The sequence below is a fragment of the Stegostoma tigrinum genome, chromosome 6 (assembly GCF_030684315.1).
Source record: "Stegostoma tigrinum isolate sSteTig4 chromosome 6, sSteTig4.hap1, whole genome shotgun sequence".
Lineage (NCBI taxonomy): Eukaryota > Metazoa > Chordata > Chondrichthyes > Orectolobiformes > Stegostomatidae > Stegostoma > Stegostoma tigrinum.
In genome coordinates, this window is record NC_081359.1 from 43,139,229 (window position 1) to 43,166,864 (window position 27,636).

Genomic DNA, 27,636 nt, shown 5'->3' on the forward strand with positions numbered 1-27,636 from the left:
TACTAGGGAATGAGCCAGGACAGGTTATCAGTGCTTCAGGAGGAGCACATTTTGGGCATGGTGAACATAATTTCATGAGATTTTGAGTAGCCATGGACAAGGAGAAGCCACCCTTGGGTGAGGGTGCTTAATTGGGAAAGGCCAATTATATCCAAATTAGACAAGAACTAGGAAATGTGGATTGGGAGCAGTTATTTGAGGGCAAATCTACATCTGGCACATGGGAGGCTTTTAAAGACAATTGATTAAAGTGCAGGACATGTACGCCCCTGCAAAACTGAAGGATAGCAATGGCTGGATTCAGGAACGATGGAAAACAAGGGAAATTGAAAGCATAATCAAAAGGAAAAAGGAAGCATACGATAGGTTCGGGCAACTACAAATGAAGCCCTTGAGATTATGAAGAAATTAGGAAGTAACTTAAATGCGAAGTTAGGAAGGCTAAAAGGGGCCATGAAATGTCTTTAGCAACCAGGGCCAAGGAAAATCCCAAGGCTTCTTGTACATGTATTAGAAGAAAGAGGGTAGCAAGGGAAAGACTAGGCCCACTCAAGGACAAAGGAGAGAAGCTATCCACAGAGCCACAGGAAGTGGAAGAGATCCTTAATGAGTACATTGTATCAGTATTCACCAAGGGGAAGGACAGTGCTGATTATTGAGGTCAGGGATGTGTATGTGAATACTCTAGAGAATGTCAATATATTGAAGGAGGAGGTTTTGGGATTTATCCCAGGTTACTGTGAGATGCAAGGGAAGAAATAGCTGGGGCATATCTTCACATCCTCTTTGACCATAAGCAAGGTTCCAGAGGACTGGAGATTAGCAGCACGGTGGCACAGTAGTTAGCACTGCTGCCTCACAGCACCAGGAACCTGGGTTCAATTCCCCTCGCCTGACTGTTTATGTGGAGTTGGCACATTCTCCCCATGCCTGCGTGGGTTTCCTCCCACAATCCAAAGATGTGCGGGGTAGGTGGATTGCCCAAGGGCCTGTTTCCACACTGTAGGGATTCTATATCTGTAGGGATTTTGTATCTATAGCCAACGTTGTTCCCTTGTTTAAGAAGGGAAGCAGGGATAATCCAGGAAATTTTAGAATGGTGAACTGATGCCTGTGGTAGGGAAGCTCATGGAGAAGATGCTGAGGGACAGGATATATGCACGTTTGGAATAAAATGGACTAGTTAGTGATTATATAGTATGCCTTCCTCAGCACTTTATCCACCTGTCCTGATACCTTAAGGGACTTGAGTATTTGCACACCAATATCCCTCTGACCCTTGGTGCTTCCAGTCTCTTACTATTCATCATGTATTCACTTGAGTTGTATGTCCTGCACAAGTGCATCACCTCACATTTATCTGAATTGAATTCCACTTGTCACTGATGAGCTCTCTGACTAGCCAATTTAAGTCCACCTCCTCTTTACTCAACACCCACTATATTTTTTATCATCTGCAAACTTACTCACCAACCCTCGATAGTTCAAGTCTAAAGTTGTACTTGAGTATTTTAATTAATATTATTGACCAATATTAGTGGACTTTAAGATAACCTGGTCTTCTGTGGTGTTTAGGAACGTGTGTATAGGAGCATGTAAAAATACGACTTGAAGCAGGAATAGGCCACTCAGCTCTTCAAGCCTGTTCCACCACTCAGTAAGATCGTGGCTGACTGGACTGTAACCTCAATTCCACACTTCTGTTTATCCTAATAACTTCCAATACCTTGTTTATCAAAGATCCAAAGTTTCTGCTTCCATTGACCTTTGACAAAGAGAGTTCCAAAGGCTCATGACCCTTCTATGAGCAATAAATTTCACTTCATGTGTCTTAAATAGCCGCATCATTTGGTTTTAAACAGTGACCCCAGCTTCAGAAAGGAAACATTGTCTCCATATTCACCATGTCAACACTCATCAGGGTCTTGCATTTCAATCAAGTTGCCTTTCTCCTCTGAACTCCACTGGATGCCAGCTGAGCCTGTCCAACCATTCCTCACAAGACAACATGCAGCACTATGGTGATTATCACTGCCTCCCAGTGTCAGGGATCTAGGTTCAGTTCCAGCCTTGGATAACTGTTTGTGTAGAGTTTGAATGTTCTCCCATCTGAGTCTCCTCTGGGTACTCTGGTTCCCTCCCACAGTCCAAGAATGTGCAATTTAGGTTAATTGGTCCATGCTAGAAACTACCCTGCAAGGTGCAGGTTAGTTTGGATAGCCAAGTTAAAAACACCATATGGGGTTATGAGGATGGGGGTGATGTTCTTTGAAGGATCGATGCAGATGTGATAGTCCAAACAGCCTCTTTCTGCACTGCAGAGAAACAGTAAACTACAAATGTTACCAAAAATGACACACCCATTCCAGTCATTAGTCTGGTAAACCTTCACTACTGACTTTTCTCCCTACACATATGGCTTGTGTTCAGTATGAAAATTAAACAAAGGTTCTTGCTCTACTAAATTCTCATAGGCTCCAACTATTACCTTCATTTTGGTGGTATTTGAAAAGCGATGCCAATGTTTTCCATGAAAAATTGCATCAATTCCATATTGACTTGTCATGAAGTAGCAGGTAGTATGTGCAGAGATAATGGGAATTGCAGATGCTGGAGAATTCCAAGATAATAAAATGTGAGGCTGGATGAACACAGCAGGCCAAGCAGCATCTCAGGAGCACAAAAGCTGACATTTCGGGCCTGGACCCTTCATCAGAGAGGGGGATGGGGAGAGGGAACTGGAATAAATAGGGAGAGAGGGGGAGGCGGACCGAAGATGGAGAGTAAAGAAGATAGGTAGGGAGGGGATAGGTCAGTCCAGGGAAGACGGACAGGTCAAGGAGGTGGGATGAGGTTAGTAGGTAGATGGGGGTGCGGCTTGGGGTTGGAGAAAGGGATGGGTGAGAGGAAGAACCGGTTAGGGAGGCAGAGACAGGTTGGACTGGTTTTGGGATGCAGTGGGGGGGGGGGGGGGGGGGAAGAGCTGGGCTGGTTGTGTGTTTCAGTGGGGGGAGGGGACGAACTGGGCTGGTTTAGGGATGCAGTAGGGGAAGGGGAGATTTTGAAACTGGTGAAGTCCACATTGATACCATTAGGCTGTAGGGTTCCCAGGCGGAATATGAGTTGCTGTTCCTGCAACCTTCGGATGGCATCATTGTGGCAGTGCAGGAGGCCCACGATGGACATGTCATCTACAGAATGGGAGGGGGAGTGGAAATGGTTTGCGACTGGGAGGTGCAGTTGTTTGTTGCAAACTGAGCGGAGGTGTTCTGCAAAGCGGTCCCCAAGCCTCCGCTTGGTTTCCCCAATGTAGAGGAAGCCACACCGCGTACAGTGGATGCAGTATACCACATTGGCAGATGCGCAGGTGAACCTCTGCTTAATGTGAAATGTCACCTTGGGGCCTGGGATAGGGGTGAGGGAGGAGGTGTGGGGGCAAGTGTAGCATTTCCTGCGGTTGCAGGGGAAGGTGCCGGGTGTGGTGGGGTTGGAGGGCAGTGTGGAGCGAACAAGGGAGTCACGGAGAGAGCGGTCTCTCCGGAAAGCAGACAGGGTTGGGGATGGAAAAATGTCTTGGTTGGTGGGGTCGGATTGTAGATGGCGGAAGTGTCGGAGGATGATGCGTTGTATCCGGAGGTTGGTAGGGTGGTGTGTGAGAACGAGGGTGATCCTCTTGGGGCGGTTGTGGCGGGGGCGGGGTGTGAGGGATGTGTTGCGGGAAATACGGGAGACGTGGTCAAGGGCGTTCTCGATCACTGTGGGGGGAAAGTTGCGGTCCTTGAAGAACTTGGACATCTGGGATGTGCGGGAGTGGAATTTCTTATCGTGGGAGCAGATGCGGCGGAGGCGGAGGAATTGGGAATAGGGAATGGAATTTTTGCAGGAGGGTGGGTGGGAGGAGGTGTATTCTAGGTAGCTGTGGGAGTCGGTGGGCTTGAAATGGACATCAGTTACAAGCTGGTTGCCTGAGATGGAGACTGAGAGGTCCAGGAAGGTGAGGGATGTGCTGGAGATGGCCCAGGTGAACTGAAGGTTGGGGTGGAAGGCGTTGGTGAAGTGGATGAACTGTTTGAGCTCCTCTGGGGAGCAAGAGGCGGCGCCGATACAGTGGTGGTATGTGCAGTTTGCATATATAATCTTCAAAATCTTTCTTTCTGGGGAAATACATTGCACTGATCATGTAAATCGTAAATGCCTAAATGGAATAGCATGTAAAATGTATCAAATGAAAAACTTTATGACAGAGGTAGACGTAAAATGTATTAGAAAGAGTGATGACATAGATTAACAAGGAAATAGTGCATAAAGCTGCAGGTAGCTGTCGAGTCAGGAGGAGGAGAAATGGCAAACCTCTTAAAGAACATTATCCAGCACCACTGAATCATCCTGGAACTTAGAATAGTTAAGTGCTTGATTTTGACCAGCATAAACTCAATGAATCAAAGAGCATTTTTCTGTGCTGTGGGTCTCTATGACTCTATGATAACTACTCAGAGGTGGCACTTATTTTTTTCTTGTAGTGTTTCAGAACAGTGTTAAAGTTTCTGTCTACAAGAAGAGGGATCATAATGAGACTTAGATTACTGAGGCATCCTACTAATCACCTTAATTATGACATCTTCACGAAGCCATGGCACACATTTTGGATGCCATCAAGGTGGATAGAATAATCAAAAAAAGAACTAACTGAGTCCTCTGTGTTGGTGCTGGATAACTTTGGGAGGTTGCAATAAGTGGATTTAATAAGTATAAATTGCTTTTCTATGACTAGGATGTCAAAAGACTGGCAAACAGTAAATTGTAGTCTCCATGATGCATTGTCAAACAAAGTTTTATTTGTCTTATTCTGTATATGCCATCTGTGTTAATGTTAGTCTGGTTGTGTGGGAGTGAGAAAGAAGGAGAACCATATGTAATAGCAGGGGAGGAGATGGCAGCAAGCTTCCAATTGGGGAAGTTCCTCTTTGCCTTTCTCTCATCTATTTATCCTGTTGCCACACAGTATGATAAGGGTGGTCTCATGCAGGAAAATGAAAGTCTTCTGATTTGTGAGCTATTATTTGATTGAAATTTATTGCCTAGCTTTGTTATCCACTCATGTAAGCAAACAAAAAGTGTAAGATGTAAAATGAAGTCATACCTATACAATGGAAGAAGACTGGATTTTCATAGAGTTGCGTAGGCTCTGGGGAACCTTCAAAATTGGTGGTTGGGACTGAAGTTGACTCCCATTTCTGACGTATTCTATTTTTGTCTAAAACAGAGGCAGATCATGACTCCCAATATGTAGAGATCCCAAAGTCAGCAGAGCCATTTGATTCATTGCTGAGTTCTGCAGACTCCATTTTCACTGGGGCCTGGTCCTTATTTCACAGGCTGAGTTACAAATCTTTGTAGGAGTCATAAAAGACCTTGAGGACTGCATAATGTCTGTAAAGATGTGAAGGTGTCAAGTTATTTCTAAGAAAATTACCAGTGTCTGTAAGATTAAAAAAAAATCTCCTGGAAATTTCATTAACTGTTTGTTGGCATAACCATAAGTAATAGCATTAATGCATTATTAATGTTTGGCTGCTTTCAACAGCCTATCATTATCACAGTGGAGGTATTACAACATGTACTGTGTGCTTGATGAATAATTCCACAAACACTGGTACCCCCATCACCAAGTCACCTTTATTCACACATGCCACCAACCCAACTAGCCCATAGCTGCCTCCTCCAATGAACAGAGCCCCAAACACAGCTGTTTATATCTGTCAGCCAGGATTCCCTGATTTGGGCTGTTAACCTGGTCCCATCACAGAACTCATATTCTATGAGATTCACCTGGTTGACCACATTGCAATCACAGCTGAAAGGTTTATAGAAGGATTAGCTATTTTTGATTTGTAGATACGGGTTCAATCTGTTTGTTTTTAGAAGTGATTAAGTACTTAAGAAGATTTAAATGTATTGAAAGGGTTTTCATGACAAGGACTTATTGAAAATAGTGAATTTTGTAGTATGTATTTAGAACATTATTTTGTGCCATCTCTACCTCAGATTGATATTCAGTGAATTTTCAGAGTATGCAAACAAAAAGGGCCGTTGCTGGGAGTAGGATGAAGCTTGGGTTGGCGTTAGGTTGACATATAGTTAGGATAGGGGCTCTAAGGATCTGTGAGGATGGGTAAGTGGTAATGAGTTTGCACTAAATTGGCAGAGAAGCTAGAGATGACAATAGGAGGAGTGGCATAAATGGGCATTATGAGTGAGCGGAGATCAGAGTGGATTAGAGTGTAAAATCTAATGCTTAACAAAACACCTGGGATGCAGTTGCCCAGAACTAAAGTGAGTTTGTCTCACAACTTGGCACCCTGTGAGTCTGATCTGCATCTGGGATGTTGGATCCAGCATTGTCACCAAAAGTAAAAATCATATCTTTTGAGAATTTTCTTCTGTGGCATGAAATTGAGCTGCAAAATTTCTGACTTGAGCTGTCTGCCTGCCTAACGAGCAGATATTTGGCCCAAAATGTATCAAATCTTTAGTTCAATCCGCAGGTTTAGTGCAATCCTCTTTTTTTTTTAACTTCAAAGGAATCCAAACAAAATTGATGAAGCCTGTAGTCCTAATTTGACCCTTTAATCCCTGGTATCATGACATGATAGTTTTTGTCATCGAAAGAAGCTTCAAGAAATGTTTCAGAAACATTGTTAGCTTTGCTTTATTACTAACCTTCATCACAGTCTTTTCTAAATCAACTGTTTCATCTTGGTGAATTCCAGTTACTCATAATAAGCATTGAGCTTGTTTCTAAGGTGAGAAAACTATTTTTTATTCCAGACAATTCTGATGGACACCAAAGCAAAGAAAAATGAAGTAGTGGCTTCTTTTGCAGCTCAATGCTTTGTGTGTAATAGGCCTCACTGTGTACATTTTTTCACAACTTGTTCAAACAGTAAACAACTTCCAAAATTACGTCCAGGAGAGTTGAATCTGTGGTGAGATTCCTTACGGGCTAAGATTTAGATTCATATGTGTACCTTGAAAAAAGAAGAAATGCATTGTCTTTTGCATGACTTAAGGCTCATTATTGTTTTTCTCCCTGTATGGATTGCCTGCCATTATGTGAAGCCATGTTATTGTTCAGTTTTGCAAAGTAAAAAGCCCTGCATAAAATGGAATTCATTGATGTGAACTAGTTAGCCTTGTTAGAATTTAGCAGGGGCTTGATGTCAGCTGACTCTTCAGCCACACCGCTTACAGTCTTTCCTCACAGAAAACCTGAGATGATAGCAAGAAAATTAATTATCTTTTTTCAACTCAAAGGTCATTCCAACCCTTGGATGTATCCGCGCACTAATGAAGATGATGTATTGTCCCTACTGCCATGGTCTCCCCACCGTGAAACCTTGCAACAACTACTGTCTGAATGTAATGAAGGGCTGCCTGGCCAATCAGGCTGATTTGGACGCAGAGTGGAATCTCTTTATTGGTGAGAACAAATAATACATCATTTTGAATAGTTCAGAAAAAATGAACACGTTATCTGGTGATTCTTTATAAAAGAAGTACTGTTTACTACCAATGTTAGTGATCTGTTTCTTGATCTTCACGAATGCCAGTGTGATGTACCAACTGTACTGAACTGAAAATAAAAATGATCCGGGTGCAGAACTGACTGACACCGAATCTAAATTAATCACTTTTACTTCTGTGCAATACATGCAAATTGTTGTTCCAGTTAAACTGAAATTTACTGATAAATAATTTGCTTGCATTACTTGAAATATTGTGGAGAACACAAGAAGTATTTATGTATTAATGTCACAATGGCAGGCATCCTCAAGACTTCCTCCAAACAATGTTTGCAGACAATTTCCATGTAAACGACCAGCAACTTGTGTGGTGAAAGCTTGGGAGTGGCCTGTGTGTCGCCTTCCATGTCTCTGTGGTCAGATGTATGCAGAGCTTAGAAGGAATACAATTTCCTAATAATCAGGCAGATAATTGAGAGAAAAACCAACCCTACATTGTGCACTCTGTTTGTGACAAGAAGTGATTTCATGTGGAAAATAAGACAAAGTAGATATTTGTCTTACTGCTGTAATTTGACCTTTGTGATGAACTATGTTTTGCAGAATTAAGAGAAAACTGAAGAATATTTTCTTTCTTTTCTCAGCTTAGTTCCATTGCAACACCAGTGAGAGGCTCAGGTGAACAATGAAACCTTAGACATCTTGTATGCTAGTAATAGCTGCAGCTGTATCATTTGTGACGAAGCTAACTGTCCCCCTCCTACAGTGTGGCAGTAGTTGTGGTTTCAATTAAATGAATTAAAATGAGCTACATCAACATCCTGTCTTAGTGGAAAATCCAGGAAGGAAAGGAAAGCACTCCAGGTAATTACAGCAATCCTTAGTGCTCTGGAAGCTGGGAGAGAAAAATTAGACAAGACAGATGCAATATACACTCAATGCACACAGAGTACCAAGGGAAACACTTTTTAAAAAATCAGCTATGCACTGATAAAACTTACATCAATTTAAGACATCTGCAGTTGAATTAGTCCAACAAGAATGATTGTTCTGGTAAGTTATTTCCATTAACTTGTTTGTCAGAAAATTGTATTTAAATAGTTTTATTGTATGAAAGCTTTCAGTAATTGTCAGCCTGGATATTATGCCTACTGTGAGTTATATGTATTTAAATTTCTGAATAGTTAGGGAGGAAAATAACACAGAACCAGCACAAACAAGATCATCCAGCATAATATGGGACACAGGGTGCATCATTTTAATTTAGTTTCAAAAATATCTCCTTCGGAATAAATATTATTGTACATTCAAATATTTTCCCCATTATCAAGAATGCTTTCTGTCGTTTGAGTGCCGATTTTTTTTTTTCCCTAATCATCTTCCTTCAAAATAATTTGAGTTTATTCACCTGAGGTGGTCAGGGAAAGTGCCCCATATAGAAATCATTCCTTTTAAGGAAATTATTTTTAAACCTCAACAAAATTATCTTTCACCCACCTGGTCTAGCTGTTACTAAATGCCTGCTCCATCAGCCAGCTTTCAAATCACTACAGAGATCTCAAAGTGTGAAGCTGGATGAACACAGCCGGCCAAGCAGCATCTTAGGAGCACAAAAGCTGATGTTTAGGTTAGGGAGGTGGGGATGAACTGGGCTGGTTTTGGGATGCGGTCGGGGGAGGGGAGATGCTCTCTGAAGGGTCTCGGCCTGAAACGTCAGCTTTTGTGCTCCTAAGATGCTGCTTGGCCTGCTGTGTTCATCCAGCTTCACACTTTGTTATCTTGGATTCTCCAGCATCTGCAATTCCCATTATCTCTCTCTCCTCTCACTACAGAGATCTCTTTGCCAAAGAAAGCTGTATCGCAAGGAGTGAATCTCCTTCCTACTTTTTTAATGACTGGGAGCAGAGAGACTCAGGGTTTCAACTTTCATTTGTCCCTCACTCAAAGACAAGATTCTCAGAGACTGTACTCTCATTGTAGAATCTCATTTGGTGGGATTTACAGTCTGGGGAATCGCGCGTGGCAGCAAAGTCCTGCAGATACTGGAAAATGGAAATAAAAACAGACAATACAGGAAACTCTCAACAGGATTGGCAACATCTGTGAAGAGGAATGGAGTGAACATTTCAGGTCAATGACACTGAAACTATCATGTGGGATAACATTATTTCTTTGCATAGATGTTGCCTGTCTTTTTAAAAGTTGATATATGTAGTTTGTGGCAATATTAATTATTCAGTCATTAATGTTACTTTGACCTCATCCATGATTGCCCATTCCATATCGTGGCAACTGGGATGCCATGTCAATCTGACTGATGCTGTTCTATTAGTTGGGTTATTACCATTGACAATTGAATTATGCTATACATGTGAACTACTTAAAAGTACAATTTGGCTGCATTCCTTTTGTGTTTACTCTTTCAAACTACTCAAATATGTTGTTTCAAAATGTTCCAGATTTCACATCCTCTGTCTAGCCAGTCCTGCTGTGTCTGTTCCTTTACTTGCTCTGAAATAGTCACCTATGTGACACCAAGATCGTCCTGTTTGAATGTATACATTAAGGAAAGGAAACTGACTACAAGGAGGTGTCCAAGTGCAGTTGTCAGTTCATCAAGCAGTCTATCAAGCATTATATGAAATCACCACCAATAAATTTTGTCATATTTTAATTTCAGTACAGAGGACTGTAGTATTATCTTTGTAGAAATAGAGTTTACACACTTGGTGTAATTGGTTCCTGAGGCACGCATTGTATCCAACATTTTTTTTTCTAGTTTTATGAACCTTTGACCCCAGGTTTCCAATCTCAGCCACTTGCATATCAACAGATGTTAAGTGTTCCATAGGCAATGACAATCCAAGCAGTGTTTTAGAACTTGTTTTAAAGATGGCAATTGTATAGAAATTACATCATGATATATTTAATAATGACAACTTAAATCGTGTACAACCTTGTCCTGGAACAAAGAAGCTTCATCTCATTTCAACTTGCCAGACATAAGTAAGCAGTGCTCTTTTTTTTTAAAAGTCTACCCAGATGTGTTATCATACACAACTGACCGTCTTCTTATAACCAAAATAACTGTGACTTTTGTTTTGCTTTTTCACTCATCATCAGTAAAACATCTGTAGCGGATTGAATATTTACATGAAATATGTACATTGCCCGTTAAGGACAATGCAGACCATCAAAAGTGAGGGGCAGGTAAGAAGACAGGAAAGGGACTAAATCAAAATGGAGTAGGAGGGGAAATATAGTTCTGTTTCCACTTTCATGCCAACCTCTCTCTAAAGGGAGGCCAACAGTGTTAATGATAAAGGAGTTAAGTAAGGAATTGGGATTAATTAATTAATTAGTTCATTGGATAGATATAATGGGGGAGCAGGGGGCCATGTGGTGCAGTGACAATGTGCCTGCCTCTGAGCCAGATGGTCCACGGTCCACGGTCCACTTGCTGCACAGATAGTAGGAACTGCTAATGCTGGAGATTCTGAGATAACAAGGTTTAGAGCTGGATGGACACAGCAGGCCAAGTAGCATCAGAGGAACAGAAAAGCTGATGTTTCATGTCGAGACCCTTCTTCAGAAATGGGGGAGGGGAAGGGAATTCTGAAATAAACAAGGAAACATGGTGGTGACAGATAGAAGATGGATAAAAGAGAAGATAGTTAGAGAGAACATAGACAGGTCAAAGATGCAGGGTTGGAGTCAGTAAAGGTGAGTGTAGATGGGGCATTAGGGCAAGGATAGGTCAGTCCAGGAAAGGTGGACAGGTCAAAGAGGTATGATGAGGCTAGTAGATAGAAGATAGGGGTGGGGCTTGATGTGGGAGGAGTGGATAGGTGGGAAGAAGGACAAGAAACGACTGTACCTCCCCAGTCGTGAACAATTTCAACTACCCCTCCCACTCCTTGGACAACATGTCCATCCTGAGCCTCCTGCAGTGCCACAACGATGCCACCCAAAGGTTGCAGGAATAGCATCTCATATTTAACTTGGGAACTCTGCAGCCCAATGGTATCAATGTGAACTTCACATGTTTCAAAATCTCCCCTCCCCCGACTGCAACCCAAAACCAGCCCAGTTCAACCCCACCTTCCTAACCTGTCCTTCTTCCCAGCAATCCACTCCTCCCACCTCAATCACCATCCCCATCTTCCACCGACTAGCCTCATCCCGCCTCCTTGACCTGTCCATCCTCCCTGGACTGACCAATCCCTTCCTTAACTCCCCATCTGCACTCACCTTTACTGGATCCAACCCTGCCTCTTTGACCTGCCCATCTCCTCTCTACCTATCTTCACCTGTATCCATCTTCTATCTGCTTTTCCCTCTCTCCCTATTTATTTCAGAATCCTCTTCCCTCCCCCATTTCTGAAGAAGGGTCGAGACCTGAAATGTCAGCTTTCCTGCTCCTCTGATGCTGCTTGACCTGCTGTATTCATCCACCTCTACACCTTGTTATCCCACTTGCTGTAGAGATGTGTAATAACATCTGTCAACAGGTCAACTACAAAATATAAATAAGAGGGAATACATGTTGCCTAAGTAGAGGATTGGAAACCAAGAATCCTTTACACACAGAAGATTGTGTTTGGAGTTCTTTGGAGAAGAATGGCTGAAACTAAGATCAAAGTATTGGAATATTGCTTTATACTGATGTCTGTGAAGCCAAATCTTATGGTCAGTGGAAAAATGAAGTGGATACAGAGGGTACAGGCTATGTCTTTACTAAGAGAAAAGGTATGGCTTTGTACTGCTGCTTGTGACTTGAACTAAATGAGGTGTGAAGTATTTTCAGAGGTAGAGGCTCAATAATTGAACAATGAACAATGTTTGGATATTGTATAAAAATTTGTGCACAAAATTTATGATAAAGATTATCCATTAAATCCATATGAGGCATGGTTAGACTGTGACAAATTTAGAAAATGAGGTTAATAATCTTTTGAAGAATATATAATAGAATCAACAGACTACATATAAGATTGCTAACATTCAATTTAGATTTTCCTGATTTGGAGATTGCCATTAATTTGTTGGACTGTGCTGAAGTTTGTACATGGATAGACTCTTACTACTAACTCATGCTGGATTTTCAGAGCAAAACCTGCTTTTGCAACTCATGCCTATAAAAGTTTGTGGGAAATTTTTTTTTCTCTGTAATCTTCATGGTTCACACGGGCCATTCCATGGAAAAACAAAGAATGGAGAATTCAGTAGTAGCTGCAAAGTGAAACTACCTGCAGACAGGTCAAATATCCATACTCCTTTAACATGATGCACCTTCTCAATCAAAATATTTAGCGAATGTTGTTGGGATCAAAAGATAGGAGTTTAAAGAGAAAAAGGTCAATTATCTTCAAACTAGGTCAGAAATCATACAACACCACATTATAGTCCAACAGGTTTATTTGAAATCACAAACTTTCAGAGCACTGCACTTTCGTCAGTGAAGTCTTCACACAGTACATGGAGTGGCACAGTGGCTCAGTGGCTAGCACTGCAGCCTCACAGTGTCAGGGACCCGGGTTCGATTCCAGCCTTGGGCGACAGGCTGTGTGGAGTTTGCATGTTCTCCCCGTGTCTGCATGGGTTTGCTCCAGTTTCCTCCCGCAGTCCAAAGATGTGCAGGCCACGTGGATTGGCCATGCTAAATTGCCTGTAGTGTTCAGGGGTGTGTGGGTTATAGGGGGATGGGTCTGGGTGGGATGCTGCAAGGGGCGGTGTGGACTTGTTGGGCCGAAGGGCCTGTTTCCACACTGTAGGCAATCTGATCTACTCCAGTACAGGCCTCACTAACATCCTGTACAACCTCAACATAACATCCGATCTCCTACACTCAAAGGTCTGAGCAATGAAGACAAGCACTTTCTTAATCACCCTTTCATCCTGCCTTTCATAGATATGGCAACTAGATTTAGTCAGCCTATAATACATAGCAAAGAGGAAGAAAAATAGTAGTGGACAGGATAATAGAGAAACGTAAAGGGACAGGATTGGCAACAGGGGCTAAATTCCTCATGACATTTTGTGGAGCAATTTGACAATGATGAATTTATGGATATGTATGAAAATACAATCGTGCAGTGATAATGGAACAGAAATAAAGTTTCTGGAAAACCTCAGCAGGTCTGGCAGCATCTGTGGAGGTAAAAACAGAGTTAACGTTTTCGGTCCGGTGACCCTTCCTCAGAAGTTCTCTATTAACTCTGTTTTCTCCTCCACAGATGCTGCCAGACCTGCTGAGCTTTTTCAGTAACTTTGTTTTTGTTCCTGATTTACAGCATCTGCAGTTCTTTTGGTTTTTATTCGTGTAGTAATAATATTGATGATATAAAAAAGTTTCAAGTGGCATTGAAGTCCTCAGTGAATGGACAAATAGAATGTAAAATAAGTATGAATTTTTTCACTATGGTAGAGAAAACTGAAAACTAGGGTTCTAGTTTACAATCAGTACTTTTCTGATTTTTAAGTGTTTAGAATCACCCCCAGATCCCTGGTTCTAGACATTGGAATTATTTAGGGCATGTGAAATCAAGAAGGCAATAGACAGGTATTTCAGGGGAAAAAAAGGGTTTACTTAAAATACATAAGGTTAAGTATAATATAAGAAATAAAGGTAAATGTAGTAAACAAGAAAATTAACACAATCAACAATACAGAGGACAGTAATACTATTAAATATACTTTTAGTCAGATTAAACACTACTAGAACCTAAAAATTACACTTTTAGTCCCAGAATCTTTAATTGGGCTGCCTGCCCTTGGGGGTTCCAATGCATTGTCACCATCCATGTTCGCCTTCTTGCTTTGAAACAAAAACAAAGAAACAAAGAAACCTACAGCATAGGAACAGGCCCTTCGGCCCTCCAAGCCTGTGCCAATCAAGATCCTCTGTCTAACCTGTCATCTATTTTCTAACGGTTGTTGTGTCCATTTGCTCCCTGCCCATCCATGTACCTGACCAAATATATCTTAAAAGATGCTAACGTGTCTGCGTCTACCACCTCCGCTGGCAACGTGTTCCAGGCACCCACCACCCTCTGTGTAAAGAACTTTCCACGCATATCTCCCTTAAACTTTCCTCCTCTCACTTTGAACTCATGACCCCTAGTAATTGAGTCCCCCACTCTGGGAAAAAGCTTTTTGCTATCCACCCTGTCTATACCCCTCATGATTTTGTAGACCTCAATCAGGTCCCCCCTCAATCTCCGTCTGTCTAATGAAAATAATCCTAATCTATTCAACTTCTTTTCATAGCTAGCACCCTCCATACCAGGCAACATCCTGGTGAACCTCCTCTGCACCCTCTCCAAAGCATCCACATCTTTTTGGTAATGTGGCGACCAGAACTGTACACAGTACTCCAAATGTGGCCGAACCAAAGTCCTATACAACTGCAACATGACCTGCCAACTCTTGTACTCAATACCCCGCCCAATGAAGGAAAGCATGCCATATGCCTTCTTGACCACCCTATTGACCTGCGTTGTCACCTTCCGGGAACAATGGACCTGAACACCCAGATCTCTCTGTTCATCAATTTTCAGTTTCAGAAGTTTAATCTCACCACTGAGGAAAATGAGATTTCGAATTATACCTGGCTGTTCTCACTTGCTGTACGAGGTTCCTGGATGAAGACTTCTGACTACATAGGGTTTTTAGTTTGGGTTGAGTCTGCTGATGTGATAAGGTGCATAGTGGACCTATCATGTAAATACTTTGTTTTCTTTACTTTCTGTTGGTTTTATAAACCCAGCTTTCACCGCAGCCAGTATCTGAGGCTTTATATTGTCAGTGTAGTTGCTGGTTTCTGAAGTTTGTCTGTTCTTGGATCTGTTGGTGATGGCCTGTTGCTGTCGGTCCCCATGGTTTGAAGCAGTAGCTCTTGGAATTTTGTTTGGGATCCCACTTCTGGAGATAGTTCTTGGAAATGGCCACTGCAATTAGTCATAGGAATTCTTCTTCTGGAGATAGCTCTCTCGAACCCTCCCAGAGATAGCCGCTTCAGGTGAGGTCAGGCCTGCAATTCTGCTGACTGTGGGACCCTTAGCTTTGTGCCAAAGCTGTTTTTTCCATTGTGTTTCTTTTGAAAGTCTATTGGTTTCCCAGTTGTTAAGAGTATATGTGAATGGATTTGATTGAAGTTGAATGCCTGGTTTCTCTGTAAGCCTCATAATGTCTATCCTGGCTAGTCCGAAGTGTAAAAGTTAATTCCTGTCTAGAGTGTTAGCTTTGTTTCAATGCTCTCTTAGAGTGGAGGTATAAGTTGGAACTCCAAGCTGAACAATAGTTCCAGGCAGAAATCATTCTGGCGGTGTTGCATGTTTGCAGCAGCGTGGATCCACGATTTTGTCTTTTAGGTATTAGAAAAGCCCAGGGTTTTGTCCAGTATTTTAGATGATAGGTATTATTGTTCAATCCTACAAGGGATTTTTCTCGTCGATGAGAGATTAGGATGTACAGATGCTGAAAGGGTTTTTTTTTTAATTCACTCATTGGTCATGGGCATTGCTAGCCAATATTTATTGCCCATCCTGTGTTTTGTTCATGAGTCACTTCAAGTTAGCATGGTTTGTTGCCCTTCATTGCAAGAGGATTTGAGTACAGGAATAAAGATTGTTTGTGCCATTTTTAGGCTGTTAGTGAGCCTTTACAATGAGTATTGTGAACAGTTTTGGTGTCCTTATCTAAGGAAGGATATTCATGCCATGGAAAGAGAGAGAGTCCGATGAACGTTCACCAGATTATTCCCTGGAATGTTGGGATTATTTTGTGAGGACAGGCTGAGGAGACTAGGTCCCTAGAATGTCAAAGAATGTGGACTGATCGCGTTAAAACTTCTAAAATTCTTACAGGGGCAATGAGGCATTGATGTAGATAGAATGTTTCATCTGACTACCAACTCCAGAACCAGGCAGCCTCTCAGACTAAGGGGCAACCATTTAAGACTGCAATGAAGACTGATGTCTTCAGTCAGAGTAGTGAATCTTTGGAATTCATTCCCCCAAAGGGTTGTGGAAGGTCAGCCATTGAGCGGTTCAAGACAGGATTTGAAATTTCCTTTTGGAGACTAATCACAAGGGAAACAGAAATATGGGTGTTGATGATTGGCATGACTTAATTGAATGGTGGAGAAGGCTCAATGGGTTGAATAACCTAATCCTGTCCCATGTTCTATGAATTGACATGGAGCACATGAACAGATAATGCCTTCTGAACTTTCCTTTCAAAATACTTCCAAATCCATATAATGGTTCATTACTCCCTCCGAAGGGTTGTGCAGTACAAGTCATGGACTGGCTGCCCTAATACATGGAAATACAAAGAGCTGTGAGAAGAATAAACTCGATAATGGATCAGGCCGCATCAAGAATATGGGCCAGAATATATATGCAAGTCCGCAAGTTGGTTCTCACTTGTCATTTGTTTGCTTTTTGTTTGTCAAGAGTTTGCTATCTAAATTTGGAGTCATTCTGATCCTTTGGAAACCTCATCCACATATAGCCATTATGGCCCAGAAAGAGGCACATTGATAGATTATTCAATTCGACTGCTGTTCACACAGAGTCAGTTCCAGCCATGATTCCTGTAATCCGGGAACAGCAATCCTGGGCAAGTGCTCTCCATTTAAGACATCTGCAATGATTCTAATTCTAGTATTCAAACTATCACTTGAGATTAATCGTTCAACAGCTCAGGCCAGATATTGATTCTAATGTCTTCCTGGGCCTCCAACTATTCAACTCCAGTTAAATAATTTCACCAAGTTTTTGCGGGGAATTGAAAAGGACACTTTATCATGCATGTTCCTTGGTTTGCCCATAAACTCCCCTGTAATTTGTAAAAATAGAGTGAGATGATCTCAAGGTTTTGATAATTCTTGCAATGAATTTTCACAAGGATGTTTTGGACCTTTTATTTTTCATCTCCACTAACTGTAATAAAGCTTTAGGTATTAGATTGATGCTTTTGCCCTTCCCATTTTTGACATATATTCATCATAACTTTTTGAGTGAAGTTGTGAATACATTAGTTGACTTAATTTAGATTTATCTGCATGACTCTGGTTGTCAGCTTCCATTGTCCTTGCTTTTCCCAGAGGTGGGTTCTTTAGTACATGTTACAAAGGTAGCTGTGAAAAAAACACATTTTACGTGTGCATGTATGTTGCTTGTGTGATGAGCTCCAATTTCTACCTTTTGATAACTATTCTTCTGCATCATTTAGTGTTGTAAAGTATAAATAGTTGAAATATAATTGCAGAAACTCTGGCCATTCCATGCATTTTCAATGCAATCAATTACAGTTTATCTGAAAACATTTTACCAAGGAATTTCATAGCTTGCATTCATCAGGTGGGATTTTAAATCACTCACAATTCATTCATTTACCAAGAATTAAAATTTGGCACAGCAGCATCTTTGTGCTCCATGGCATGTAACTATCAGAGTGGAACATCATTCAGAATATAAGCAATGTATATGTGTGTTAACTTTGCCACCTCGAATGTTTAAATTACCATACCGGGTTAAGGAAATGTAAAGTCATTGTTCTCTAACTTCCTGAAGCATGGTTTGATTCAACTATTCGAGCTTTGCGAGAGAGGTGGCCATTTATTACTTACTCTTATATTGGCAACACTGGATTTCCTGCTGTGTCCTGATTGGAAATCCATCTGGTGGCAGGCATTTGATTGCAGGCTGTAGTGACCAGATACAAAAGTGCGAACTTTTGAGACAGCACGCAAAGCACCTCCCACTGTGAATATGTAAGAGGTCATGTGACAGATTTGAGCGAGAAATCATCATGGTTTCAATAGATCAGATGTATATCTGTATGATTGGGGAAACTGCCGCCAAGACGCAATGGGAAAAGACCACCATCAAAGGTCTTTCTGCTGAAGTTAAATGGGGGTTTGTTCAGTTATCGGATCTGCCTGATGCATCAAATGCATGTAAATGTTGCCTACTTTAAATAAGGAATGCCTTGGGTTTGTGTGTTCTCCATATGTAAGGACTATATACAGAATTGAAATGATCTAGTGACCATATGCTTATAAATATTTTGATTAATAAAGTCTATTCTTGAAGTCAGAAGTCCTTAATGTGCAGTGTCTTAGTTACTATTTACGCCAACTGAATACTCAATCTCTCCTAAGTAGCACTAACCAAAGATAAAGCTAACAATTTTCCCAAAACGTTTGCAATGAGACCAGTCCATAAAGTTAACAAAGTGCGGGGCTGGATTAACACAGCATGCCAAGCAGCATCTTAGGAGCACAAAAGTTGACATTTCAGGCCTAGACCCTTCATCAGAAAAGGCTGTTTTGATGAAGGGTCTAGGCCAAAACGTCAGCTTTTGTGCTCCTAAGATGCTGCTTGGCCTGCTGTGTTCATCCCAGACCCACACTTTGTTATCTTTGATTCTCCAGCATCTGCAGTTCCCATTATCTCTGATCACAGTCCATAAAGTTGGTTTGATCTTTTCACAGGTGCTGTTGAGTGAGTTACATGAACAAGAGACTGGTCTGCAGATTTAAATATTAACACCATGGATTAAAAAGATTTCGTAAATGCAAATGGTGAAAATGAACCACATTTATAGCAATTAATATAAAAATTTAAGGATTTCCAGGGAATATGACCTATATACCCTTATAACACACCTCTAAGATTATCCCTCTGATATCTGCAAATTCCCTGTCAAGCTTTGTGTTTTCATCTGTCCAGCTAAGTTGAGATGTTACTGGATCTACATAGAGCTTATGCGTCAAATCCCGCGTAATCACTTTCCATATGCACTTTCTGATGCGAACAGTTCTAAAGTAATAGCATTTGGGAGCTGTCAGCTGTTGTTCCTTCCTTCACTTGATTTTTTTTATTAACATGGGGTTTAGCCATTTATTACCAATATGTAAGTTAAAATTGCAAATGAAAGTAACGCAAATTTAGCTTTCTGCTTAACCTCGGAATGGACACCAGTGATGATCAAAAATGGTCATTAATTTCCTGTTGTAAACCATTAACTGTGGTGGAGACTGTTTGAAGAGTATACCTGTGTTTTAAAGTTGGTTGTACCTGTAAATGTTGCCCTGCAACAGAGTGCATTGGTTTCTACAAAATCTGGTTAACTCTCACTTCCAATATATCAATGATTCAGCATGACACAAACAATTCAGAATGGTATTTGTGGAGGATGTGTAAAAAAAATTGTGTTTGTTCGGTGGCAACAGCATGGGTTTAAGAAAAATAATTAAATTAGAATAGAAGATATTTTAGCTCATTTTTTTCCTGACTGTAATGCCATTGATAAATTTCACTTGTGTCTGCAACAAGTGATGTATTTCAGCAAGCATTGCAAACAGTGCCATATGACAATGAGGTACCATTTCTAGTGGCACTGAGTACATTGCACGTGCTCATTATCCTCTGTCCTTTTCAAAGATCCGGTTGCTACGGCCATCTCATTCACACTCATGAGCTCTTCAGCTACCTTGCAGCCAACCTCATCATTGTTAGCAGCCAAAAGGCCTCTGACGACTTGTCATCACTCCACAGATCGGTAATCAGACACTTGTTGCTGGTCAAAATACCATTTTGTACACATTTCACTGGCTCTAGTTTGTATGCAACTAAACAATTCACCTCATCCCTGCCCCCAATCTCAAACTGGTTGAGCAAACAACAACGTGCGCAAAATTTGCATAAAATGCTGGTAGCTTGCTTTTAAGAAGTGTAGCAACTCCTTCCATAATTCTTCATTTTTAAAACAGTCCTTTTCCCATTTGACTCTAAATTCCAAAATACAAAAGTATAAAAAATACAATCCTTGCATTATTAATGCCAAAAAACATCCAAAACAATTGCAAAAATATAATTTAAAACTATTGCGCCAAAGGAAATGTCAGAATATAGAGACGGTGGATCAGGCCCCCAGCCCAACAAGTGCACACCAAACCCCGAAGAGCAGCCCACCCAGACGCCCCTACTTCTGCAACTCGACACGCCCCACGAACAATCCATCCAACCAAGATATGGTGGAAAGCACATGAGGAACAAGCTCGAAGAGGATGTGGTGGATATAAGCAATCTGTGACAGTGGCTGCGGCTGGATATAGAATGCTATGAGTTTGAAATTTGTGATGAATGGCAGAGACAATGGCATTGGTATTGCCAATATTTACCTGCAAGTGATTCATTCAGATTTTGAATCCTTACAAACAGCCCAGCAGTGATGACGGTAAGGAAGATGGCATAGGAAGTGTCAGCATCTAGATGGAATTTGACACAATGCGTGGCAACAAGATAATTAGGAGTGATATATAGACAGGAAACACTTAGGATGTGTTCTAAATTTCAATATTCTACACCCATTTCCAGCAATAATTATCATGTTGATTTAAAAAAAGATCACCTGTGCCTCCACTATGCCAAACAAAAATTTGGAAAACAATATAAAGATGCTTCATAAAAGGTAGAGGCTGAGTTCATAAATATCTGCAGTTGATTTGATGCTTTCAGTGTGTGATCCACTTTGTTAAATTTTTAAAAAGTGTTGCATTACTAAATGGAAAAATTAAATGAAAACGTCACTGCCTCAGTAGAATCTCTATAGTGTGGAAGCAGACCATTTGGTCAATTGAATCCACACCGATCCTCCGAAGAACACCCCACCCAGACCAACCCAATCCTTGTAACCCTGCGATTCCCATGGCTAATCCGCTTATACTGCACATCCCTGGACACTATGGGTAAGTTAGCAAGGCCAGTCCCCCTAACCTGCACATCTTTGGACAATGGGAGGAAACTGGTGCAGCCAGAGGAAACCCCACACAAACACTGGAAGAATGTGAAAACTCCACTCACAGTTGCCAAAGGCTGGAATCAAATCCAAGTCCCTGATGCTGTGAAGCAGCAGTGCTAACCTCTGAACTATCGTACCACCCCACATTGGTAACACGACAAGTAATATACATAAAAATCCTTTTAATCTGTGAAGAAATGTGCTGAATGCCTGAGTCTTGGACAGGGTAAATAATGGTGTTTGTAACTGATCCATTATCACAAGGTCCGGGGCTTTCATTTACAGTTTGAGGTGTGTTGACTTTCTTACTTCCATTGTTTTCATTCAATGTGTAGATGGTGAAGATTGACTGTAATGGAGCAGAATAGCTGGCACCTGGCTATGACTTGTTATGATAAATTTAGAGAATGATAGTGTTTCAATAGATGCTTGAATTCCCAGTAAGTGATTTTTTTAAAAAAACTTGAAAGCAACATTGCTCAAACAATATTTGGGAGGCATTTTATGCTGTAGACTGCTGGAAACATTCACGTATTCTACTTTTAAATGGCTGAAAATCCCCTTAAAAGCATAAAACATAGAACAGCATATGGCATAGTTTACTTTATTCCTCCTCTTAAATGGATACTTCATTTTTCAGAAACCATTCCAAAGCTATTCTCAGCTCCTGATAACTTGATTCTTTTTTATTTTCCAATCAGACAACTTCTAGTTCCCTACTATCTGGGGGATTACTCCCACATTTCAAATATAAGCAAATCGTCTAGCCAATCTGAAAATGAGCTCCTCATCACATTCTGTGTGGAGATCAACGGACACTAGCGGGTTTTGAGAAGATTTGTAGCTCAGGATGAGTTTCTGGATGTGAGTTTGCTCGCTGACCTGGAAGGTTAGTTTTCAGACGTTTCGTCACCTTTCTAGGTAACATCATCAGTGAGCCTCCGAAGTGCTGGTGTTATGTCCCGCTTTCTATTTATCTGTTTAGGTTTCCTTGGGTTGGTGATGTCATTTCTTTACATTGGTGATGTCATTTCCTGTTCTTTTTCTCAGAGGAAGATAGATTGATTTGGAGCCAATGTGTTTGTTGATGGAGTTCCGGTTGGAATGCCATGCTTCTAGGAAACCCACCAACACTAAAACAGCAGCTAATGAACTCAAAAGACCCAAACAGACAACAAGCAAAATGAATGTCATGTACAAAATACCTTGCAAGAACTGTGACAAACACTACATTGGACAAACAGGCAGAAACCTAGCCACCAGGGTACATGAACATGAACTAGCCACAAAACGACATGACCCACTATCACTAGTATCCTTACATACAGATGAGGAAGGACACCACTTTGATTGGGACAACACATCTATCCTAGGACAAGCCAAACAGAGACACGCACGAGAATTCATAGAAGCATGCCATTCCAACTGGAACTCCATCAACAAACACATTGATTTGGAGCCAATCTACCATCCTCTGAGAAGAAGAACAGGAAATGACATCACCAACCCAAGGAAACCTAAACAGATAAATAGAAAGTGGGACATAACACCAGGCTTCATTGGAGGTTCACTGATGATGTTACCTAGAATGGTGACAAAACGTCTGAAAACTAACCTTCCAGCTCAGTGAACCAGCTTACATCCAGAACAAAACAAAGACCCACTCTTTTGTGGACCGAGAAGAGGAGAGCGCGACTGTGTTAGAAGTGGAAGGAAGACATCAGGTTGGCTGTGCACCCTTGCAACCGGTGGATCTTAATGCTGGCTTCAGCCCAGCGCTGGTTCGGGGCAGCAGCCAACCAGCAACGATGGCTGCGGTGAGTGCTTGTGCCCCAGGTCAGGGAGTCCTGAACGCCATCCGCGTTTCCGTGAAGAAGGTGGAAGAAGGTGTGCCTATGGACCGCACCTTCTTCATGAAGACAGTCCTGTTGGACTGTTGTGGGTTCACTGCTGCGGACGTTTACTGCCTGCAGGATTTCCCTGGAGGAGGTTTCTACAATGTAACCTTCAGGAGTGCCAATCTTTGCGAGCGCTTCCTGGAGGTTTTCAAGGAGAAAGGTGGTGAGGGCCCCCTCTCTGTACTGACAGCTGTCCTGCTGTTCATGATGCCGGTGCAGAGGAGCTGTATGGTGACTGTACACATGTACAACCCGCATGTGCCAGCAGCTGATGTCCTGACCTTCCTCGGAAGGTATGTGAAGGTGGAAGGGGACCTAACCAACATCATGGACCCCTTTGGGATCTGGACCAGTAAGAGGCAGGTCAGGGTGATGCTGAGGACGGGTGCGGACGGGAACATCGTACACCCACCGTCGAGCTTCACGATCGATGGGATCAAGGGCTACCTGACCAAAGCAGGGCAACCCAAAGTCTGCCATGCCTGTGGTAAGTCAGGTCATGTGGCAGCCGACTGCAAAGCCACCATCTGCAGGGAGGAGGTACACCTTGCAAAGGATTACCCAAAAAAAAAAGCCGCAACCTTTGCGGGGAAGCGGGCCACCTCTACAGGGCATGCCCGCGGCGGGGGCCACCTATGCCCAGGTCGCCGGCAGGGGCAATGCGGGGCTTGCCCCCCCCCCCCCCGGAGGAGAGGAAGACACCAGGCCCCTGCAAGGACCCCCCTAATGTGCAGGAGGGCCCAGCCCCGCAGGACGGAACGAGGCCAGCAAAGCGCCTGTGCAGGCTCCGCTCCCCCTCTTTCCCCCCCCCCCCCCCACCCTGACAACCCGGAGTCGATGGAGGAGGCGACAGGTGACCCAGGGGAGTGGACGACGGTCCGGAAGGCGCGCTGGCAGGCCCCGGCACCGCAACCATCAAGCGGGAAGAGGCAGCTACAGCGGGGTCTATAAGAGCTCCTCTGACGAGGAGCATTCGGAGGAGGCCCGCCCAAAGCAGAAGCTAAAGATTTCAAGGGAGAAGGAAAGCAGCACCCCGAGTCCAGGTGACGGGAGGCGTCCTGAGGCTCCGTCTGACATCCAGCCACGCACTGCTGGGGCCCTGGAGGGCCCCGCGGAATTTCAGGCGGGAAGCAGGAAACAGCATGTCCCCAGCCTGACCCAGAGCCGGACTCTCCTGCCTCCGTACCCCTGATGGGGGGATGCCACCCGGAAGGCAGCACGGATGGTTTCCTGAGCCCGGAGACCGTCCAGCAGTTCGCCCGGGCAACAGGCATGAAGGGACAGATGGAGGGGCTGGACCTTGGACTCGGGGAGGGTACTGCAGTCACTGCCCACAATGGGGGTACGAGTTGCGGGCGTTATTGTGTGCAGCGTCAAGTCCACCGCAAGATGTGTGTCCACGTTGGCCTACCTGACCACCGTCAAGGCAGACCTCCTGTTTCTGCAGGAGTGCGGGACACCGCACCTCAGCAGATATGGGAAACGGTCGGGCACCTGGACCTGTGGGCCTTCGATCTGGTCGGGGGGTAATGACTGTCGCTCCTCGGGCCTGGCTATTCTGCTGCGGGAGCGCAACTTCACCAGGTGGTGAGCGGCGTCTTCTAGTGGCTGATGTCACCTACAGGAACGTTCCCCTGAGGCTGATCAATGTGTACGCCCCAGCAGTACGGAGTGAGCGGTTGGCCGTCCTGCAGCGACTTCCACCCCTGCTGGCTACGTCCAGGCCGGTCATCGGAGGCGGAGACTTCAATTGCATCATCAATGCAGATGGAAGATCCAGCGTGGGGACAGCAGGTGGGGGAGTCAACTGGACGTCACGTCCAGATTCCTGATGGGCATGGTGAAGGACGCCACGCTGCTCACCGTCTTCACCCCCACAGACGGAGTGCAGCAGAGATACACCTAGTCGCAGCCAGACAGGTCTATCCGCTCAAGGATAGACTTCCTGTTTGTGTCACGGGCGTTCTCGGTCAGGCCCACCGGTGTCAAGCCGGTGTTCTTCTCTGACCACTGCCTCCTGTTGGCCGACTGTCGCTTACAGGACGACCAGCAGGCCGGCAAGGGGACGTGGAAGTTCAACACGACTCTGTTGACCCCAGAAAATGTCAAGGAGCTTAAGAGGGAGTACGCCAGTTGGAGAGCCGTGAAACCCCTCTTTGACTCTCCGGGCGACTGGTGGGAGACAGTGAAGGAGAACACCAAGAGGTTCCTTGTCCTCAAGGGTGTTCAGAAGGTGAGAGAGAGAGAGGCGAGGAAACCTGTCGCAACTCCAGAAAAGGATGCAGAACCTGCTCCTTCTGCAGTCGATGGGGGTCGATGTCACGGAGGACCTCCGCGAGGTGAGTGACCGGCCAGCAAGCCTCGCTCTTCGCTGCGGAGGCCTCCAGGATAATCTTCCGGTCCAGGGTCCGCTCTGTGGAGCAGGACAAGGCGTGCTCGCGTTTCTTCTTTCAGAAGGTGCACAAAGAGAGCTCTGTGCTTAGCCGGCTGAAGGAGGACGACGGCTCGGTGACGTTGTCTCGGCCCGACATTTTGAGGATCAGCAGATCCTTCTATGCCGGAGTGTACGACACGAAGCCCACGGACAGCACAGCCTCCGAGTCGTTCCTGTCGTCTATCACGGAGGTCTTAGACAATGGCACGAGGGAGTGGCTAGACCGGCCGATTATCCCTGGACGAGCTGACCAGAGCCCTCTAGCCCTTTGAGAGGAATAAGACTCCCGGGAGTGACGGCTTACCGGTCGAGCTGTATTCCACTCTGTGGGACCTGGTCGGCCAGGACCTGCTGGAGGTGTACGATAGTGTGCTTTGGGCAGGGAAATGTGCAAGTCCATGAGGAAGGGCATCATCACCCTCATTTACAAGAGGAAGGGGGAGAGGGAAGAAATTAAGAATTGGCGTCTCATTTCATTATTGAACGTAGACTACAAAATCCTGGCCAAGGCCATGGCCAACTGGGTCAGGTCTGTCCTGGAGTCGGTGATTCACCCTGACCAAACCTGTGCTGTGCCGGGCAGGAAGATGGCTGAGAGCCTCGCGCTCATCAGGGATACGATCGCCTACGTGCGGGACAGGAGGGTGGACACCTGCCTCGTCAGCCTGGACCAGGAGAAGGCCTTCGACAGGGTCTCTCATGCTTACATGAGGGACGTCCTCTCCAAATTGGGGTTCGGGGAGGGCATCCACAATTGGATCCGACTGCTCTACACCAACGTCGTTAGCACAGTCTCGATCAACGGGTGGGAATCGGACAGTTTTCCTATCAGATCTGGGGTCAGACAGGGCTGCCCGCTCTCTCCTGCCTTGTTCGTGTGCCGTATGGAGCCCTTTGCCGCATCCATCAGGAAGGACGTGAGCCTGAAGGGCGTGACTATCCCAGGCAGTGGAGGCCTTCAGGTCAAGACCTCCCTGTACATGGACGACGTCACTGTCTTCTGCACTGATCGTCGGTCGGTGAGTAGGCTGTTGGACATCTGCGGCCAGTTTGAACTGGCCTCGGGTGCCAAAGTCAATAGGGGTAAGAGCGAGGCCATGTTCTTCGGGAACTGGGATGACCTCTCCTTCATCCCCTTCACCATTAGGGCAGACTACCTGAAGGTGCTGGGTGTTAGGTTCAGTGGAGCTGGGGCGTGCACTAAGACTTGGGAGGAGTGTATCACCAAACTGAAGCAGAAGCTGGGCAGGTGGACGCTCCGGTCCCTCTCCATCGCGGGTAAGAACCTGGTTGTCAGGTGCTAGGGGCTTTCAGTACTGTTGTGTGTGGCGCAGGCCTGGCCTATTCCCTGGACCTGCACTGCAGCAGTCACCCGGGCCATCTTCCACTTCGTTTGGGGGTCGAGGATGGACTGGGTCCGCAGGGACACCATGTGCAAAGACTTGGAAAACGGGGGAAAGGACATACCGAACACCACCCTCGCCCTGACGGCTACCTTTGTGTGCGGCTGCATCAAGCTGTGCGTAGATCCTCGGTACGCAAACACCAAGTGTCACTACTTACTGAGGTTCTACCTGTCCCCGGTGTTGCGAAGGATGGGCCTGGCCTCGTTGTCGCGGAACGCTCCGAGTAGTTTAACTGTCCCGTACCACCTGTCCTTCGTGGAGAAAGTTTTGAAAGGAAACACCTTTGACCACAAGGCCGGCAGGCTGTGGTCAGCACATAGTATCCTCGAGACCTTCGGGAAAAGGAGAGGGTGGATCCCGTCGTGTGGTTCCCCACGCAGACTGCCAAAGTCATTTGGCAGAATGCGTCATCGCCAGAACTTTCAAACAAGCACAAGGACATTGCTTGGCTGGTGGTGAGAGGGGTCTGCCAGTGAGATCCTTTTATGCATGCCCGGAATCTATGCACCACCGCACGCTGCCCTGAAGGCGGCTGCGGGGGGTATGAGACTGTCGATCAC

The 27,636-nt window shown here is 44.2% G+C and overlaps 1 protein-coding gene across 1 annotated transcript in view; it reads left to right on the plus strand.

The window, feature by feature from the left end:
- The window catches only part of gpc6a (glypican 6a), a 936,149-nt gene that overhangs the window by 733,526 nt on the left and 174,987 nt on the right, over positions 1-27,636 (plus strand). The window contains exon 4 of the mRNA XM_048532607.2: positions 7,315-7,480. Within this exon, the coding sequence (XP_048388564.1) occupies positions 7,315-7,480 (166 nt within the window). The remainder of the gene's footprint in view (positions 1-7,314; positions 7,481-27,636) is intronic.